This window comes from Numida meleagris, chromosome 12, assembly GCF_002078875.1.
Source record: "Numida meleagris isolate 19003 breed g44 Domestic line chromosome 12, NumMel1.0, whole genome shotgun sequence".
Taxonomy (NCBI): domain Eukaryota; kingdom Metazoa; phylum Chordata; class Aves; order Galliformes; family Numididae; genus Numida; species Numida meleagris.
Window position 1 is genome coordinate 10,853,942 of NC_034420.1, and position 18,747 is coordinate 10,872,688.

Here is an 18,747-nt window from a genome sequence, read left to right on the forward strand (position 1 = left end):
ATCCAGGTGACAAAACTGCACAAATTTTCTGCACTTAACAGATAAAACTTCATTGTAACATCGCCGGGAGCCCAATTTCAATTGTAGGCTTTCTTCAGCAGAATGGCAAAGCCAAAACAGATGAAGGGGCACGGTGCAGGCTGCGAGCGGTGCCTGCGGTGTGTCGGCAGTGCTTCCTGTGCCAGCACACATCGCTGCTCGGGGTGGAGCGCAGCGTGCCCCACACGGGGCTTTTTCACTGCCCTAGCACGTGTGCAGAGGGGTGAGGCTTTCCTCCTCGCACAGGAAACATATCCTGCCTGCGTGGAGCACCGCCACCCAGGCTGCTAGAAGCTGCCTCTCTAAAGCATTTTGCTCCGCGTATCCTGCCGCTGGAGCTTCGCCAGCCCCGTGCATTTTGGTAGAACTGAGCCCTGCAGGAGCCAACCCCATCCTGGGGAAACCCTGGGGACACGGCCACGGGGCTGGTGCCACTAATGCTGATGAGCACTCTGCTGCCCACGCTCTGCCTGTCCTCTGCAGAAACTTCCTCCTCCCATTGCCAACATGATGCTCAGTGCTCCCCATCCCACCGGTCCAAAGGACTCCAACCCCTGGCTCGACATCCCAAAGCTGAAATGAAAGTAAATCTGTTGTGATGGTAAATCCAGCCGGAGGGCTGGATTTAACAGTCTGGAGGAAGGCTTTGGGAAGGAGCGACGACGGACAGCCCAGATGGCTGAGCTTGCCATCGCAGCCCGGTCCTACCTTCCCTATCTGTGCAATATCATCTTCACAGCAAGAGGAACAAAGGAGACCTCATTGTTAGGGCAGCTTGGGGGAACAAAGGAAGAGTTTTGAAAGTGGGGCCATAATGAGTATGTTGCATTCATGTGTGCTTGGCTTTGCAGCTGCACAGCTGAGAGCTGTGGGGAAGTGGCATGGGCTGCTTCGGGTGCTCAGCACTCCTGCTCCCACAGCAGACGTCCACGCTGGAGCTGCAGGAGCTGCCAAGCACAGAAGAGGTGGAAAGAAGCAACAGGAATTGCTCTGCAGATTGGTGGTAACTCGAGGTCGAAGCCCTGTAAGCCTGGGGTGAGTTGCCACAAAATGACTTTTCCTGGAGAGGCGGTGACATGGAGGAAAAGGAGGAAAACTTCTGGTCACCTCGCAGGGATCTGGCATTCTGCTTCAGCTGCATCACCTGGGAAAGCCACGTTAACTTACTGGGCCCTGTGATAATGCTTCACCCTCTTACTCCAAAAAATCATTTAACTCATGGTCAGAAACCATCTTGGCCCAGCAAGCACTCCAGCAGGCAGACACCCTGGGTACATAACAGCACATTTCTGGTGCCTATTGCCTCACAGCAAGAGAAGGGTACGTGCTGCTGGCCAGCAACAGATTTGGGTAAAGCAGAGCAATTTCAGGGTGCAAAAGGATTGTTCTACCCTTGCCCCAGCAGCACAGGATTAACATCTCCCATGTTGTAGGATGCATGTCATCAGCCTACTCCTCATACCCTGTAAGATTTACTTGGAATTGCAACCACCACAGTCAGGAGGTTCTTCGCATGAGCAAATCAACACAGCCAGGATGAGCAGAGCTGGGCTGCTGCCCTCCACAGCCACAGCCATTAATAACCATGAAATTACACTTCCCGACCAAAAAAAGGAAGCCAAACTGCACCACTCCTGAAGCTGTGTGTCTGCATCTGCACTCTACATTTGCTGCTGTCCCACTAAGGCTGAGCTCCAGACATCTATGCATCTCTGTCTCTCAGCAACAACGTTATTTTGGAATTTATTTATTGTAGAATAACTCATTTTATTCTGGGCAAAGGAAGAAGGCTGCCATAGGAAGCTGCATTTCCAATATGGCAATTTAAAGCAAGTTTGTGAGCAAGCTCCTTTGCTGACAGTCAAAGCACTTCTTGGGAGATAGTATCATACAGAACAATGTTGTTAGGAGTTGGATAATAAGCAGCATTCCAAAAGTGATCTTCCTCTTTTCATGCAAAGATGATAATTGTTTGTTAATGAAATTATTATTGTGGTATCAGGATATTGAGCTTTGCTCAAGACCAGAGTCAGAAAATGGAAGGTTTTTCCATATTCCTCGCTTCATTAATAGCAATTAGCTGTACAGAGAAAAGGAGAAAGGAATTATCCTTTGTAGGGAGCTGCCCCAGAATTACATGCAGTGACAGACACCAACACAGCGGGCGGTCTCTGCTGGCAGTGACCAACCCCTGACAACAACTGCCATCGTGCAAAGCACGGGGTGTGGGGCAGGAGGGGTGTGGGGCAGGAGGGGTGCTGGGGTGCAGCCCATCCTAATTGCAGGAAATGGCTGCGATCTGAAGCCAAGGCCAGAACCCCCCGCAGAAAGCGGCAGATGGTGAAGAGGCCAAGCTTTGCTGCTGGCAGCGTCCCTAAGGGCGCACAAACCGGCCCCTTCCCCAAATCAGACAGCGGCGGGGTTCCAGCACGTGCCCCTTTTCCTCCCCATTCCCCTCCAGGCCCTGCAACCCACGGAGATTGCCTGCCAAAGCCGCGCAGCCCTGCTCAGGTAGGATGCGGGTGGCACTGACACAATGTTTCCAGCAGCATCCTCGGCCGCGAAGTTCAATAGAAACAGACGCATCTCGCTCGCAGGCGGCCCCGCGCACGGGTAGGGCCACTTTGCTCAGCATTTCGCCATCACCCCACGCTCGGCGCTGAACCCGCAGCCCGCACCCCGCCTGCCCCCCCCTTCCTCTTCCTCCGGCCCCATTGCTCCGGCGGAGCATCGCCGCCCCCCGGCTGCCATTGCCGCTCGCAGCGGGGCCTGCAGCGCCCGCCGGGCCCGGGGCTCGGCTTTATGCCCCTCCCGAGGTGCGAGGATGGGGGCGAGGAGATTTGTGCTGTTCTCCCATTTTTGCTATTTTCCTATTTTTTGCTATTTTGCAATTCTCCCCTCCCCTCCTCCTCCAGCGCCTTGCAATAAACGCTGCAGGTAGCCCTGAGCATTATGGGATACATCCCGCACATCCCGGCCCCGCCGGGCCTCCCGCCCTGCCCTTACCCGGGGAGGCAGCACCTGCCCCGGCGGGGGCACCCCCGGCCCCGCTGTTTCCCCGGAGGTTACCGGGTATTGCGGCTCCGGACCGCGAAGGGCTGAGGCCGCGCGGCCCCCGCGCAACCCCGCGCAGCGGAGCCCAACCCCGCGCCGCTCACCTGGCTCTGGGTTCGGGGCTCGGGGCGGCGATGCTCGGATGCTCCGCGCCGCCCGCACAAAGAGCAGGAAATGGCTGCAGCAAGTGCACTTCCGCGGCTCTCCGCCGGCCCCTCCGCGCGGCGGCGGCGGCGATGGTGGCGGCGGCAGCGGCGGGGGGAGAGCCCCGGCCCCCTCCGCGGGAAGGGCTGGAGCCGTGCGCTCCTCCTCCGGGGGATGCGTGGGGCCGCATCCCCGCCCCTCCGCTGGAGATGGCCCAGAGTGGGGGGGCAGGAGGGGTACCGCAGCCACCCCCCGGGAGCCCCGGCGCTGCGGGAGTGCGGTGGGGGCCCCGGGAAGGCAGAGCCCGGCCGGGATTCGCCGTCGCGCTGCTGCGGGGGTTCGGGTTGTAGCCTCTCCGCCTCTCGCGGAGCTGTACCGCCGTTAGATTTTACCTACCGTGTTCCTGACAGCCTGGTGCATAGCGTGCTTGTGAAGCCTGAGCGTGCAAGGGACCTAAAGCAGGAGGCAATCAGTGCCTCGGCTTGGAGCTCCGAGCCTTGTCTGAGTCAGCTCTGCGTCCAAAAGATCTTCCTTTCGGCATTTTGGGCATCTGGCATTTCTTCACGGGCAAGTTTCCTGTCCTTCTGCTCATGCTGCTTTTTAAAGCTCTTCAGATCCAGCGTGAAATCTAAACTGGACCTCTGACAGCCTCCAGAGCAGTAGCTCCCCGCGGTCATTGATGCAAGCCCTGTACAGGGCTTTGGTCATTTTCCGGCAGCGCTCCTGGCTCCTGCTGCTGCCTCTAGAAAGACCTTGATGGATACCTAAGGACCACTGAAGGTCTTGAAATGTAGTGGCCCTGGCAGTGTGCCTTTCCCGAGCACCATTCTGTGCTCACTGTGGGCTGCCACTTGCCCCCTGGATCACAGGACCCCCTCCTGGGGCTGAGCTTGCTCTGGGCTCAGGCTCCCCATGGGTGCTGGCTGGCTCTGCAGAGAAGCTTGGCCATCAGGTCTACCATATAGCTCTGCTGTTGTCAGCTGAATGGATGTGGTGGGCTGAGGGTCTGCAAGCTACGAAAGGAGAAAGACAGTCTGAGAAACAGATTGTTTTAATAGACAGGCCCACACCTGGAGAATCTGTTAATAGCATCTCTGGGAGCAGACCCTTCTCCTTCCCCTGTGTAGCACTTCTCCTCTCTCACCTCTAACTCAAACATTTTGTAGCCATCATTCCCCTTTCTCCTATTTATTGCCTGTCAGAAAAATTCAGTAAGTGAGCATTATTATTGCAGATCCAAGAGATCTAGCAGCTAACATTGCTCTGAGACTGTGAGTGAAACAATGTCAGCTCAACAAAACCATGGCAGTAAAAATTGGAGTTTTTATTATTATTTTTTAAACTGTTTAACCTGCTTCCATTATGAGCCAGGTTCAGGGTGACAGGAATTCCGTGAGTGTCATGATATTATTTTAATTTTCTACTCTGTGTTCTCTTAGATCATCGAATAACGAACGAGCTTCCTTGCAGATCTCTTTGCTGGACGGAAGAACTGGCAGTGAGGGGCAGGCCCCACACCACTGCAGATATCTACATGTTATATAGATTTACCACTGTGCCTTTATCACATTATGGTGCTGTCCTTTTGAGGTTCTTGAAGTCTCTTGTAAATATTAGTAGGGAAATGCCTTTGGGAGAATGTGGATATTAGTAACCCTGTTTTAGAAGGACCCAGAGAAATTAAAGCCATATGACACTTGACATTTAGACTTGGAAATCTGTGTGTCCATATGGCAAATTACCCAATTTGCTGTGATTATGAATACTTCCTAACCCCAATGAACCCAGCATGTCACGTAAACCCAGAACACAGCCAGAGCTCTAGGGAATGGAGATACTTCAGAACGTCAGCTTGCTTCTTGGTGGGAAGGATGAGAAAGGGCAGGCTGTTCAATTGTAAAAGCATACGAGTGGTTTTTGCATTGTTGCTAAGGTATAGTGAAAACCACAGTTGGGCAAAGTAATTTTATTGTGTGTAAAAATACATATTGTGTACATAGAAATACAGCTAAAGAAGACCAAACTTATGACATTACAATATTATTTTGTGCAATGCTTCCTAGCTAATAAATATTACATTTATCTCATCAAACATAAATATAATCTCAAAAATGTTTCCTAGAAGAGCAATAGTGCTGCTACCTAATAGCAGCTTCCTCAGTCTCGTTAGATCCCTGGTTGCTCCCAGCGAGCCAGAAGCTTGGCTTTGTGAGCGTGTGGATTGCCCTGCCCCAGGCTGGGTGCCTGTGCTCAGGGAAAATCCATTCCTGAGTGCCCTGCGGTGGTTCAGATTGTCTGAGTGGAGCAGGGAAGAGAATGGGGTTACGGCCAGCTGGCCTCACACTTCTCTGTAAGCGTGCAGCTCAACACGTGTAGGGCTACTGGAAACTTCACTGCCCAAATGCCAAATTTAGCACCACGGGAACATGACAACAGGCTAACTTGGACTGAAAGGATGAGAGAGAGAAACTTAGCTTAATTTCACCATAGGCAAAAATTCAAAGGTATTTTATGGTTGCTTATTTTCCACATATTGGTTCAGACTGCTGAGAGATTTCTGCGGAAGTCCTGGCTTGAAGGTGGCACTCTGATCCTGTGTTTTGGATTGACATCCTCTGGTCTGAATGTTAGGATTCACCTTGCTTGGGAGAGTCGCTCTGGATGATATTAGTAGGAGTGAAACACAGTAAATAATGTGGAAATAAAGCAAAGTTGGAAGATGTATATAGCAGGAACTATGCCTTGCCTGAATCTATAAACCTGAAATTCTGACTCCTAAAAACTACCCTAGAACCACGGATCTGAAGAACACCAAAAATTCAACCTCCTTCTATGAAGAAATATTTTGACACAGGATATGTGAGATCATGGGATTACAGTATTTCCTTGTTCCATTTTTGTTGGCAAACATCTTTGAACTTGACTTCTCTAACAACAGGAGGAATTGCTGCTAGAAGTTTCAACCTCAATGTTTTTGTAAACTGCTGTCACATAAAGTTTACCCATGTCCTAGCTTGCCCAAACACAGAAACATCAAAAACACGTTTCGCATACATGCACATATCATCTGTGAGTCCTTTTAACTTCCCTGGTTATTGTTAATGCTTAGCAGAAAGTCCTGATCTCATTTACAAATTCTGCAGGGCACTAACACCCACACTTCTGGTTCGGAGGTCAGTTATGTCAACTCAGTGCCTGTCCTGCAGTGAAGATGTGGATGTTAACTGGAGTACCAACAGATGGATATTGCTCATACTTTCTTCTGCTCTCACCACATGATGTGGAGCTCCTGAAGCACCGAGGCAGTCTGTTTGCATAAGACTTTCTTTCTTTGATCATTCCCTAGAGGATTCTCCGGTTTGTTCACAGAAGAGATGGAAAAGTCTTTACTTGTGATGATTCAGTTACACTTTGAAGTAAGAGAAGACTTCTCATAAGCACTGGTGCACTGATCACACACTCTGCGTGTTTCCTCCTCATGGCACACTCGTTCAGCCATAGGTTCCTCTGCCTCTCCCTGACACAGCATCCTGTCTGCTCCTGGACTGGAGGAACACAGCGCTCTGCCCTGCCATGTCCTCCATGCTCAGCTAGAGGAAGTTGGTGGAGGTTGTTTATTTACCTTCTGATTTAGAAAGATTGAAGAAAACATTAATAGAAACTGTCAGTTTTGATATTTTCCCCCCCAGAATGTCTAGATGTGCATCAGAGTCCCGTTTTCCCACTCACTGTATAAATGTGAGAGAATTTCAAGACTCTTTGACACATTGCTTTTCGTCTTCTGCACTTACAAACTTGTGTGCACATGCAGACACCTCTTCAGCTTTTGGGGTATCAGAATCCTGTTTCTGTTAAGCCACAGTTTCAGAGGAAGTTGTGCAAAGGGAGAACAAAACCACCTTAAAATGTCAGCATCAGAAATGCAGTCACTAAATCCAGCCTGTTCCTTTGTATCCCAGGCTTATTCCTGTTCAGAGCTTTCAGGTCCAGCCCACTCTGAATTAAAGAGCCACGGAAATGTCTAAGTGTTCCTCCTCAGTCAAAGATAAGGTTTTTCCCCAGGGGAGACCTTCAGCTGGGAGTCTGCAGAACTGGAACATCAGTGCCAGATCTCACAGTTTTGAGGCTGCATCTTCATGAGAAGTACACTTGCTGTATTACGTGTTGCAGGAATCTCTGCTCATTTGCTGGTTCTGCTTGTAAGATGCAAACAACATTCTTGGCCAAGCCAAACCCCGTGTCTGCCTGTGTTCTGAAAGACCTGGGAATATCTCGTCTGTCTGGAAGTACGGGCCTCTGCCCTCTGCTTCTCCTCAGGCATACAGTAAGTTTCTGTGGTGGAAGGATTCATGTTAATGCTTTGTGAGGTGAAAATCCAGCCGTCTGCCCTCTCAGGACTCTCTTAGCTTCATGTAGCAGTCAGTGCCGTGATTACAGATCAAACTCAGAGATTTCACTCAGCTGATAAAGCAGAAGAGAAAAGGACGGGCGGTCTTCTTTCCTCTGAGCAAACGAGAGAGAGAGAGAACATTAATGTCAGTGTGGGAGGTATGGTGAGGTTAGAAAGGAAAACCTTGTGAAGAAAGTGAGTCTTAACAAAAACAAAAGCCATTCTTATAGGGAAAATGCCAGCAGAAGAATTATGTTCCTTCTGCACCATGTTTCTTCTCTACTAAGAGGGAATTTTCCCCAGAGGACACTAAGTACTTTGTAATGGGTTGGCTGTCGTTTTTACCGTCCATGTTAAAACTGAGCACCACTGATTCGTAGCTTTCTTAGGAAGCAAACTGCTGAATTAACTTGAGTTAGGTGCACTACATAGACTTCTCAGTGATGTCAATGCATTCTGTAGAGACAGCAGCTTAAATAAAAGGCAAAGAGCCTAAGGTTTAACTCATCTCGCTAACACGGATAATAGCTACAAAGTGCCTCATCTCTAGCACTGTATCTTGTATTAGCATGTGAGGTGAAACTCTCTCCTAAACGCCAAAGGGGAGAGAGCTCTTGTTGGGAAGCAGGGCTTTCCCAGTGAAATACTAACCATGCTCCAGCAGTGGCTCATCACCTCATAAATAGCCTTAGAGGCCAACTTGGGCTTGTAGAGCCGAAACCCTGCATTGATTTCTTCCACCACTTCTCCATTGGTGCGATTCTCATAGGGCATTTTTCCTTCACTGAAGACCTCCCACATCAGCACTCCTAAAGCAAACAAATGGGAGCAATTACAAAGACACAAATAACATTCTCAGCAGGCCCTCAGCCTCCCTCCACCCGCTCTTCTTTGCAGCTCAGTATTGGTGTCTGTTACTTGAGAAAGCATGCTAGCTCAGATTTGAAGCACGCATCTGAAAAATCAGGGCCTAACACAGCTGTACAGTGCAATCACGGTGGAATTTCAGAGGATTGCAGCACATATTTTCTCTTTTACTAACCACTCATATAATTTCCTATGATTACTGTTCAGAGCAGTACAGAAACTTGTGCTTATCCAGTGCAGTAGAAGATAGGTAAGGACAAAATGTCTGTGGGCATTGCCCAGAGTCGGCCATCAGAATAGAAAAGGTCTGCAGATAAAGTGAATACAAGTTCTGGTGATTTTACTAGGTTTGCTTTCTTTGGTTATCTGGTGTTAAACTGCGTTCACACTATAAAGAAAGGAGAGACAGACAGACAGACTGATCTGACACGGAGTTGTATAACTCTGCAGTCAGCTTTGCTAAAGAATGCTTGCTTTCTAGCTTGTAATTCTTTAAATAGGGAGGTGCAATGAAATTGCAGCCCCTCACCACTGATATTGGCTCTGCTGAATACCAAGCAGTTGTACTGCCCCAGCGTGCAGATTCCCAGCACTGGGAATTTCTCCCACCCATTTTGTTCTCCTGGGCACAGCAGGACTTCAGGCCTTGGCAGAAGGGATGAATGCACTGCAGAGCAGCAGAGCAGAAAGCTTCTCACAGTCATAAGACCATGACATGACAGAGGAATCCTCTTATGCAAACCCCACTGGAGGGGCAGATAATGAGTCTGACAGATGTACTGCACTGGTGCCTGCAGATTTCGTGGAGGGCTGACTGATGCACACACAGCTCACAGCTATTTCACTCAGCCCTGACACTGGTGTGAGCCAACTCCACCCGGCTTGGCTGGGCTGTAAAACAAACTAAGCATACTTTTTGGAGGCATTTGGCTCTTACTGGGGCCCTAAATGTGAATTGCCACTCAGGCAGTTCCTGATTTGTGAAGCAGATGAGCATTCTTAGCGAGGTATCATCTCGTCCCGTGTCACTGCCACTTTGCTGGGAGGTGTCAGATCTGGTCCCACTGGCAGTGATGCCCCTTGTTGTTAAGTGGGAAGTGCTGACAGCCTCTTCCATGTGCCAGGGGACACAGAATAGGAACAGTGCTTTGGAAACATCTCTGGGTTGGGTTCTCAAAGGAGCTGTGTGGGACTGAGCACCCAGCTCTCACCACGCTGCTCATAACTCACCCCAGGGATGCATCACTTCACCCAGCATCAACCTCACACAACTCCCAGGAAGGCCAGAAGGAAGCACAGAGCCCACAAGCACAGACTAGCCAAGGGTGTAATCCTGCATTATTTACTGCTAGGCACGGAGCTGAGTGGCACCCCATTGACTGTGTGCTGTGCTCCGCACACTGTACTGATTCTTTCTGCACTGCCATTATTTGCATGTTAGCTGGAGATGGGCCAGGCACATCAGCGTGCCAGGTCAACAAGCCAGGGAATAGCTGTTGTTATCTCCAGTGCCAATGGCTTTGGGGAAAAAACATATAGCAGCTTTCTTATCTATGAGGATCCAGAAAGGAGATCGAAGAACAGATGCAAATCATAAAACAATGCACCGGGGAGCAGGAAATCAGGTGAGAAAAGGTCAGCCCTGAAATAATATTTTCAGATCAACAAAAAGCAAAGAGAGTCAGAAAAACAAACTTTGAGAGGCAGAGGGTTTGAATGAAGCTTCAGTGCTTTGGACTGGTGATCAGAGAGATGAAGTTCTTAAGTGTCTGTCCTTACTTTTTCTTACAAACCTTCTGACTCTCCTACATTTTCTCAGTCGCTCATTCAGTAGCATCATAAAATAGAGATTGTTTCTTGGTATTATATCACATTGTACAGGTACAATACATTATATTGGCAGTATCTGGAGTGCTTCAAAGTGTGTACGTGGCCTACTGTTCCTTCTTTCTTTCACCTAGATGATTTAGGCTTGCTTTTCCAAGCTACTGTTCAGGTGAAACACCCTTGGAACCCTGAGGATGTAGTGTTTAGAACATTTTACATTAGCACTGAACCTCTAGGTCTTTCTGAGGTGATATTTGTTCTTTTTTTTTTTTCCATTCTGATGAGGGTTTCTTACCAAATGACCAAACGTCTGATTTGGTGCTGTAGTTACTGTAGGAGAAAACCTCTGGGGCAGACCATTTAACTGGAAACTTGGTCCCTGTGGAGCTGGTATACTGATCGTCAAGGACAATCCTGGAAAAGAAAAAGAAGAGAGTGTGCTGAGCAACCTCTGTACCTCATGACAGCCCCATGAGTGCAGCCCCTGCGGCATTACCTTGACATCCCAAAGTCAGACACTTTGACCACGTGAGATTCCCCCACCAGGCAGTTCCTAGCAGCCTACAGAAAAAAGAAAAGACAGAAGGTCAGAGCTGGAAAACTACCACTGCCACTTCATTGCTTTTATCCTGTTCTACACAGTACTTCAAATTAGGAGAATTAGAGTGATATCCTACTATTCAGAGAAGGTGAGAATGTGAATTCCTAATGCTTTCTGTATATTTTACAGCCAGTGTGCTTCTGTTGCCAGCAAAGCCATTCAGCCATCAGTCTGATGCATGCCTTTGCTGCCCAGAAAGGGCAGAGAAAGACTGAAATATCCACAGCCGCCCACAGTCCCTGCTCCTCCAGTAAAATGACAGCAGCGAATGAGGCAGCTTACTGACCACTGTAATTAAAATTGTTTTATCAGCAATGCATGTTGTTTATGCCTATGTAAGAACAGGTCTTTTTGGTATCTTTGCTGTTTTAGACAGGAAGAGTGGTCAGCTTTTGTGAGCTGTGGGAAATAAAAGAGTCCACTGAGACAAAGAGATGAACTTCATGTTCTTATTTCTTCTCTCCCAAACACAACAAGGGGAAACAGATTTATCAGTGTTCCAGAGGATGCTTTTTCTTTCTAAAGCATTGATGCTGCTTCTGCAAAAAGAGGAGATACTTGTTCCTCTGCCAATGGACAGACAGGAGCAGTGTGAAAGCTGAAATTAAAGGAGATAGAAAGTCCAGCTGGAGTGGAGAAGAAGTCTGTATGGGAGCAACATACCAGGTCTCTGTGGATGACAGAATTTTGTTCCAGATAAGCCATTCCTTCGCACACATCTAGGCACATTCCCAGGAGGGTTTCTTTTGAAAAGCTGCCCCGCTGGCTCCTGAGATAGTCAGACAAGCAGCCGTGCTCCATGAACTCGAACACCAGGCATATGGGAGTGTTCTCAAAGCACACTCCATAAAGCTGGACTAGTTTGGGGTGAGACAGCTTCCTGTGGGACAAGGAGAGGAGATGGAAAAAGATGTTGAAGTCTGCTCAATCCTTTCTGTTCTTACAAAAATTGTGTTATAAATGGCCAGTTTTGTCACCCTGTTGCACTCTTGTCTCTGCAAAGACCAACTATGAGCGCAGAAAAGAGAAAATATGTAGACCGGGTCTAACTACAAGCTGCTTAGGATTAAGTATATCTCATTTCAATGGTAATCATCACCAAAAGACATTTCTGCATTCAAAATCACCCAGTCAAACAACAAAAAAAATTGTTTCTTCCTACTTTGAAGAGAGGTAAATGTAAAAAATACAAATAAAGGCAATAACATCAGATACAAATATTGTCAGCTGTGCAAATAAACAAAAAAAGTAGGCTTTTAAAATAAAATCCCTCAAATTTTGAGGGATGTTTAAATCTAATTATTTTTGACAAAAACACTCATGTCTCCAAAATGCACTTGGAATGAACCCTGCCTTCTAGAGCAGTAGAAATTTAGAAGACAATTTTTGATGTTGATAGGCTTTCAAGCACAGTAATTCACCTACAATTTGAACTGCCTTCCCTTGTAACCCCCAGAGCTCACAGGTCTCTCTATACTATTTAGCTAGATAGTAAACACTGCAAAATTAAATTCCCCATTCGTATTCCTGAACATTATCAGAACACTTTGGCTCAGTCTACTGGATACAGGGTCTGATTTTTATGATGAATCTATTACTTACATCAAGACCTTAGCCTCCTCGATGAAATCCTCTTCAGACATTGCTCCTTCACGAATGGTCTTTATGGCTACTTTTGTCTTCTCCAGCCAGTAGCCAAGGTAAACCACCCCAAACTGACCACTGCCAATTTCCTGCACGCGGGTGAGCTCAGAGGGATTAATGACCAATTTTCCTGTTGATTGTAAAAGAAAGTAAGAATCTAGCAGTAAAATATCAAATAAAAACCTTTTGTGGGTTAAATATTAAGACAGGACTCTGAGTAAGAGTTTCTGACTCTGACTTAAATCGTCTGTGTGACTTTTGGTGGCTCATTTCACTAGTACATGCTGCAGTTCATGTTCTGGAATAGGAATAACAGCATTCCCATTTTTCCCTCTATTTCTCTTGTCTATCCAGTTCTTCAGGGAGGGTTGTTTCTAACACGTGTGTATACACTACTACGCACAACATATTTCTCAGTTCTCCTGATGCTTCCAAGAATTACAGTAATGTTTGGAAAGAAGCAATGTAAAGATCTGAAGAAAACTTTTATCGTGAAGGTCATATGATTATTCTTCATTGTCCATGGGGATATTCAGGTTCACCCAGATAACCAAGGAGGTGTTTGATTCACATATGGTGAAGAGAGTAAGACCGTACCGTAGCTCAGCCCTGCAGTGATTGGGGCCTTCTTCTTCCAAGAAGACACTGCATACCGCAAACGAGTAACAAGACCTGAATAACAGAAGGAAAGATGGGTTCCAGTTATTGTCACTGTTATGGGAAGTGTAGCTGTCCTTCTCCCAAGAAGGGAGTCAGGATACTGGAAGCAGATTTATTGTACTGAGTTCTCAGCTCCACTTGAGGGCAGCTGAATCTCTATTCAGTGTGATTTCCTGCCTGCTCAAAGGAAGCCAATTCTGATCAGTTTCAGCCTATTTTTCATTCTCGCTCTGTCAGCAAGCATGAGTCTATTAACTGATGAAATTCCAAATTATACATTTATATTTTTGAAGCCCATGTTTTCCCTTGGTACTCTGAGCTGTAGTCTTTGATGTCTCCCATGTTTGGCTATGGATCTTGGCCATGCCTCCATCTTTGTGTGAAATCAAGGCCCAGAGATATGCCACCTCCAGGGCAAGAAGGCACTGCAGTTTATCTCAAGCTGATAGCTTGTCTGGCAGTTGCTGACACACTTCCATGGACTCCTGAAAATGAAAGGGCTTTCTATTGTTTGTCTGTATGACATCTGCATTGGTCATACTCAGAGGGATCACCAGAATGAAGATGTTGGAAGCTTAGCCAAAATGGTCATTTTACAGCCATCCAAGTAACATTTCACTGTAAGGACAGAGGGATTGAGAGCCTTCCTTCCTTCAGAACAGTCACCTGGCTGCATGGTGAAACAGCAACTTCCCTAGTTGGCATCAGCATTCACTTACCTCCTGCATTATGCTGGTGGTAGTTGATGAGTTCAGGGATGCAATTGAAGACGTGTTTTTCTGCCAAATAATATCGCTTGGGAAAGTCAGTTGTCTCATTGATGTGGTAATGTTTTATAACAGGATTGTTATCCGTGCTGGAAAGGATGAAGTTTTCTTTGAGAAAAACTGGGTTACAGCAAAAAGATACGAATTTGGGGCATAGATGGAAGAGGAGAGAGCAAATAAATGGGACAATCTTCCTTACAATGAATGGGAGAAGAGCAAGGACTGAGCTGCAATTGCTAGTGAAAAGTGTGTACTTATATGTTCTCCCTCTCGCTGGCAGATAGTCTCAACTCTAGAAAGGCTGAGGTTTCTCGATAAGAACAGGTTGAGTACAATGTTCCTCTGCTTCTTTCTGAAACAAAACTTTCTGCCCCATGACGGAAACCCTTTCACTGGTCCCGTATTATCCCCTTCTGATGAGTCCAGCATATAGCCTGTGTTGATCCCACAGGCACTTCAGTTGGGGAGGAAATTTCAACAAAATTACAAGCCTGGTGATGTCTAAGGGACTATTTATAGGCACTTATTTAGATGCAGGGAGAAGTGGAGCCTTTAATATTCGTTTTGCTTTGCGAACGGCAGCTAACTCTTCTGCCTTTTTTGGAAGTGTTTTTCTCTATCGTTTTAATGAGCCTTCTGCTCTATCTTCATGATGCCAAAACAGCTACGGAGATTACCCTCTCATAGAAGCCATTTCATTGATGTAATTGATGTGAAAAGCTGCTGAGCTCAGCTGTACCTCAGTGCTTTGGTGAAAACAGAGACTGTGTACATGCCAGGCTGCCTCGAATCTCTCACCATGAAGGCACCTTCCCTACCCTGTAAGAAGATCAGAAGAGAGAAAACTGGTTAGAGACATCACAGAAGAAGAAGCAGGCCGGGGGCAAAGCTCTGCTCGTTTCAGCCCTGTGTACTGCTCAGACATGAGGATTTGCTAAAGGTGTCGGAAAAAAAGGAGCTCTCAGCCACTCCATGCTCTGCCCTGGTGTATGCCCAGGGACTGCAGGTACACCCAGCTGATCTCTCTTGGGTGCTATGTATTTTTAGCTTGATTTCCTGAGGAAATGGGACTTATGCAATCATGTTGAATATGTGTGGGTGTAGGCACACACGAATGCACGTCTCTGTTCCTCCAAGCTTCTCCTCTAGAAATTTTGGTTGCTTTCAACCTTATCTGAGAGAACACTGGTGATCTTAATTTCAGACAAGTTCAACAAAAATGGGCAGCTAAGTGGAAAGGCAAACCTTGCTGAGTGCCCTCCACATGGAGAGCAGCTACAGGATGAAGGTGCTACTTATTCAACACCAGAAAATCCACATGAGAGTGTATGAGAGATAATTTACCAATGTACTAGAAATGGGAAAAGCTTGGACAAGATCCTGTGTGCTCACAGGTACACCAGCCAACTAATATCTATATGTAACTGCTTATGAAAGCAGGCTACCTCCACTCAGGCACTCACAGAACAGTTTTCCTCTTTAAAATTTTTCACTGTAATTTTTTTCTACTCATCTGAACGCTAAAATGTTCCATAGGCCTGCAGGGACAAACACTAATGAATCAGATAGCAGAGGAGAAGATTTAACATAGCAGTTTGGATGCACTGTGCTGTGCTGACCTATACACCGATAATAAAAAACATAGTTTTTTTATGTTTGCAGATAAAGATGCTTTTATACCTGGCACTTCAATGCTTGATTACTTTTGCTTTGCTTTACCTGATGGAATCCCTCCACTTATACGTGCCCTCTCTCCTTTTCTATATTTAAAAACAAAACAAAACAAAACAAAACAAAAAAGACCAGACTTCCTTCATTTCAACACTGCTAATATTGACAGTGGACACACAGCAACCTGTGACTGTCTTTTGTCTGAAAAGCTGGAAGATTCTTTATCAGCTTTATCAGACAAATCCCACCAGCAACATGTAGCTAAGCCACCAAGTGCAGCCTGCCTCAGCCTCCTGCTGGCACAGGTAGAGGAGTGCTGGGGGTAGCATCCTGCTGAGCTGCTTTCAGCACCATTCTTCCCTTCCCTCTCACATGGGAGCAAGGCTGGCCAGAGACCACTGCTGTGCTTGGCCATGTGTTTGGAGGGAGCTGTGAGGCATGGGTGGTTTTGAGCCAGAAGTGTCTGCAGCCAAACAGGGGTAGCAGCCACAGAAAAGCTGTGATGGAAGGACCAGAAGGAAAAATAAGTTCACTAAATCCTGCATGGTTATATCCTGTAGTTCACAGGAGATCGATTATTTTAAACTGCACAAAAAAAGCTCCTATTTTCATAAAATGCTGTCATTCAGCATTTTATTTGGGTCTCCTGTTAGTGTAAGAGCTGACGCTGTAAAAACTAACAGTGTGTTTGTGTGGAAAATTTGAACAAGAAGTGTATTCTTTTTATTTGCATGACAGTCTTCACTGGAAAACTCTGTCTCTACTGAAAGATTAGAGACACATGCATGCACGCACACAGAGCTAAGCATAACCCCAACCCATCCTTTTGGCTTTCACCCAAAATACTGCAGCACAAGATTAGTTCGATTTTCAGAGTACTGGCATTCGCAGGCCTCCTGCAGAGCCATGATGAGCTACAATCTGATTTTTCAGCCAACACTGTTCTGAAAAGGCATTTTCCTTCATCCTGCTGCCCTGGGTGAGGGTGGCACAGCTCGTTGCCTGCCCCGACTGCTGTGGTGTCGGGGGCTGCTAGCACCCGGATCCCTGCCAGCCCCATGCCATGCATGGCCCAGGGACAGCAGCACAGCAGGGACCTCAGTTCGCCTTTGCACAGAGCAGCACTCATGGGCTGCTCCTCAGTTCTCATTAATTAATTATTATTGCCCATCTGACCTGCACGTAAACACCGGCTTACCTCATCCCTGAGGAGCATTTCTGCTTTGCTTCTGCTGATGTTCTTATTGTACCATCTGAAAACAACAAAAGATTGCGCATCAGCATTTCTAGGCTATTAAAGTTGCTGCTGAAAAGCCTCTGCACCGAGAGTCCCCAGCACGAGCGACAACACAGCGTGGGGTGGGGACCTTTGAGGTTTGCAGCTTCTGTAACAAATCCAGCATTTAGAGTTACACCAAAAACATAGGCACAACTTACTCATATATTTGCAGGTTCTCGGGTGATTTTTCCGCCAGGTAGCTGCTTGGCACGTAGCCTTCATGCCTGTGAAAATGTGACACAGCACGTGTGAGCTACAGACAGGAGTTTCTCTGCATCTGTGGGAGTCAGCCCTGAAAGATTTGTTGGCCAGAAGCCTTGTTCTTCGCATGACAGAAATGCTGGGTTTTATGTGTTTTGTAGGGTTCCTGGGAGATGGAAACAACTGATCTCCTCCCCAGCCTGGATAAACAAGGAGAACTGAGGAGAAATAATGCATGGCCTCCATCACTGTTCATACTGAGGATCCTATTGTTTAATTTTTTTGTGTTAGTTATCCCCACAGAGAACACACAAGTCTGTTCTGTGCGTTCCAGTTTTCACAATTTTTTCCCCATAAGTTTGACAGCAAGTATCAGCCTGAGCAAAGGATCGCTCTTTAAAACATAACTTTTGGATCCTTTTCCTTCAGCTGCCTAGATCCAAGCAGCACCCAGGGGAAGGAGCCTTCCATCGCTCTTTCTCCTATGTATCAGGAGATACTTCACAAAAGTTGTACTAGAGGCCGGCATATATGCTAGTGGATGAGCAAACTGGATTTAGAAAGGATTTGTAAATTTGATGCTGAAAAGGGGCTTACCCATTCTTATCTTGAATCAGCCACCAGTGTTCCTCAGAGCTGTCAATCACGTGATATTCCTCATTGTATTGTAACGTCAGCTCCTGTGGATTCTGGGCTTCATAGTCGTATATGGCCATGACTAAGGTTTCCTTTGTGTTTAGCAATGATTTCTGCACCAATTAGGAAAAAAGGCTCATCATATTCATGTTCATAAATGTCAATGGCATGCTCTCTGAAATGATATTCCCCTAGCAACACTGCTGTGTCCTATACTCAGTCTGGTGGGCTCAATACCTCAAGGCGAGGAAAGCACCCCAGGGTGCTTGTGAGGGTACACTGGCAACATGACATTTTTAGCACTGTCAAATGATGATTTTCATACACAATTCCACATGCACTGAAAATAGTTATCTAGTTCTTCTTTCAGGCTTAGGGCAGGATTAACCCTGTCTGATCAGATTTTCACAGGTGTTTCCTAAACTCCCATTAAAAGACACCAGTGATAAACTCTCCTTGCCCTTCTTAGATGGACCTAACAACCACACTGCTTCTCACTTCTTATTGTATTTTTTTCCATCCACAGGTGGGCTAGGAAAACTGTTTATTTTGTTACTGCATTATTATGTAGGAAGGAAAAGGGAAGTGAAAAGCCCTGGGAATATTATCACAGCTGATATTCTAGGTCACCACCCCATGATGAACATTACTGAACATATTTCCATCACTGCTAGTTAAACATACAGGACACTAAGGACAGCATTGTGTGCCTTGCTGCACTCACCCAGTTATCTTCAGGAGTGGGAGGAAGAGGCTTCTTTGAGGCTGAAATGAAATCAAGAAAGCTAATTTGAATCAGATATGGACACAACCATACTGAAACAGAATAGCAAGCCCCAGTCATTAAGGGTAAGATGTGCCAACAGCTGCACCTGCACGGTGACTCTCAGCCACATAGCACCGGTTTGAAACTGATGCGCAGATTGTATAAGGAATCACACAAATACAAGGGGAAAAAAAGTATTGA

The 18,747-nt window shown here is 46.7% G+C and overlaps 2 protein-coding genes across 4 annotated transcripts in view; both read right to left on the reverse strand.

Annotated features, from left to right (window-relative positions):
• The window catches only part of CYFIP2 (cytoplasmic FMR1 interacting protein 2), a 50,509-nt gene extending 46,773 nt beyond the window's left edge, over window positions 1–3,736 (reverse strand). For 2 of the 3 annotated variants that reach the window (XM_021410282.1, XM_021410277.1), the window contains exon 1: window positions 3,198–3,369. The gene's annotated coding sequence lies outside the window, so the exon portion shown is untranslated. Of the gene's footprint in view, window positions 1–3,197; window positions 3,370–3,633 lie in introns of those variants that run through there. The other variant, XM_021410281.1, reaches the window with a different exon arrangement.
• ITK (IL2 inducible T-cell kinase) overlaps window positions 4,834–18,747 on the reverse strand; it is a 31,106-nt gene continuing 17,192 nt past the window's right edge. Inside the window, exons 5-17 of the mRNA XM_021410283.1 lie at window positions 18,505–18,545; window positions 17,742–17,893; window positions 17,102–17,167; window positions 16,863–16,917; window positions 14,733–14,812; window positions 13,946–14,082; window positions 13,164–13,238; window positions 12,525–12,696; window positions 11,586–11,802; window positions 10,818–10,882; window positions 10,617–10,735; window positions 8,279–8,436; window positions 4,834–7,740 (exon numbers count right to left, since the gene is read on the reverse strand). Coding sequence (XP_021265958.1) covers window positions 7,669–7,740; window positions 8,279–8,436; window positions 10,617–10,735; window positions 10,818–10,882; window positions 11,586–11,802; window positions 12,525–12,696; window positions 13,164–13,238; window positions 13,946–14,082; window positions 14,733–14,812; window positions 16,863–16,917; window positions 17,102–17,167; window positions 17,742–17,893; window positions 18,505–18,545 — 1,409 coding nt within the window. The 3' untranslated portion in view covers window positions 4,834–7,668. The remainder of the gene's footprint in view (window positions 7,741–8,278; window positions 8,437–10,616; window positions 10,736–10,817; window positions 10,883–11,585; window positions 11,803–12,524; window positions 12,697–13,163; window positions 13,239–13,945; window positions 14,083–14,732; window positions 14,813–16,862; window positions 16,918–17,101; window positions 17,168–17,741; window positions 17,894–18,504; window positions 18,546–18,747) is intronic.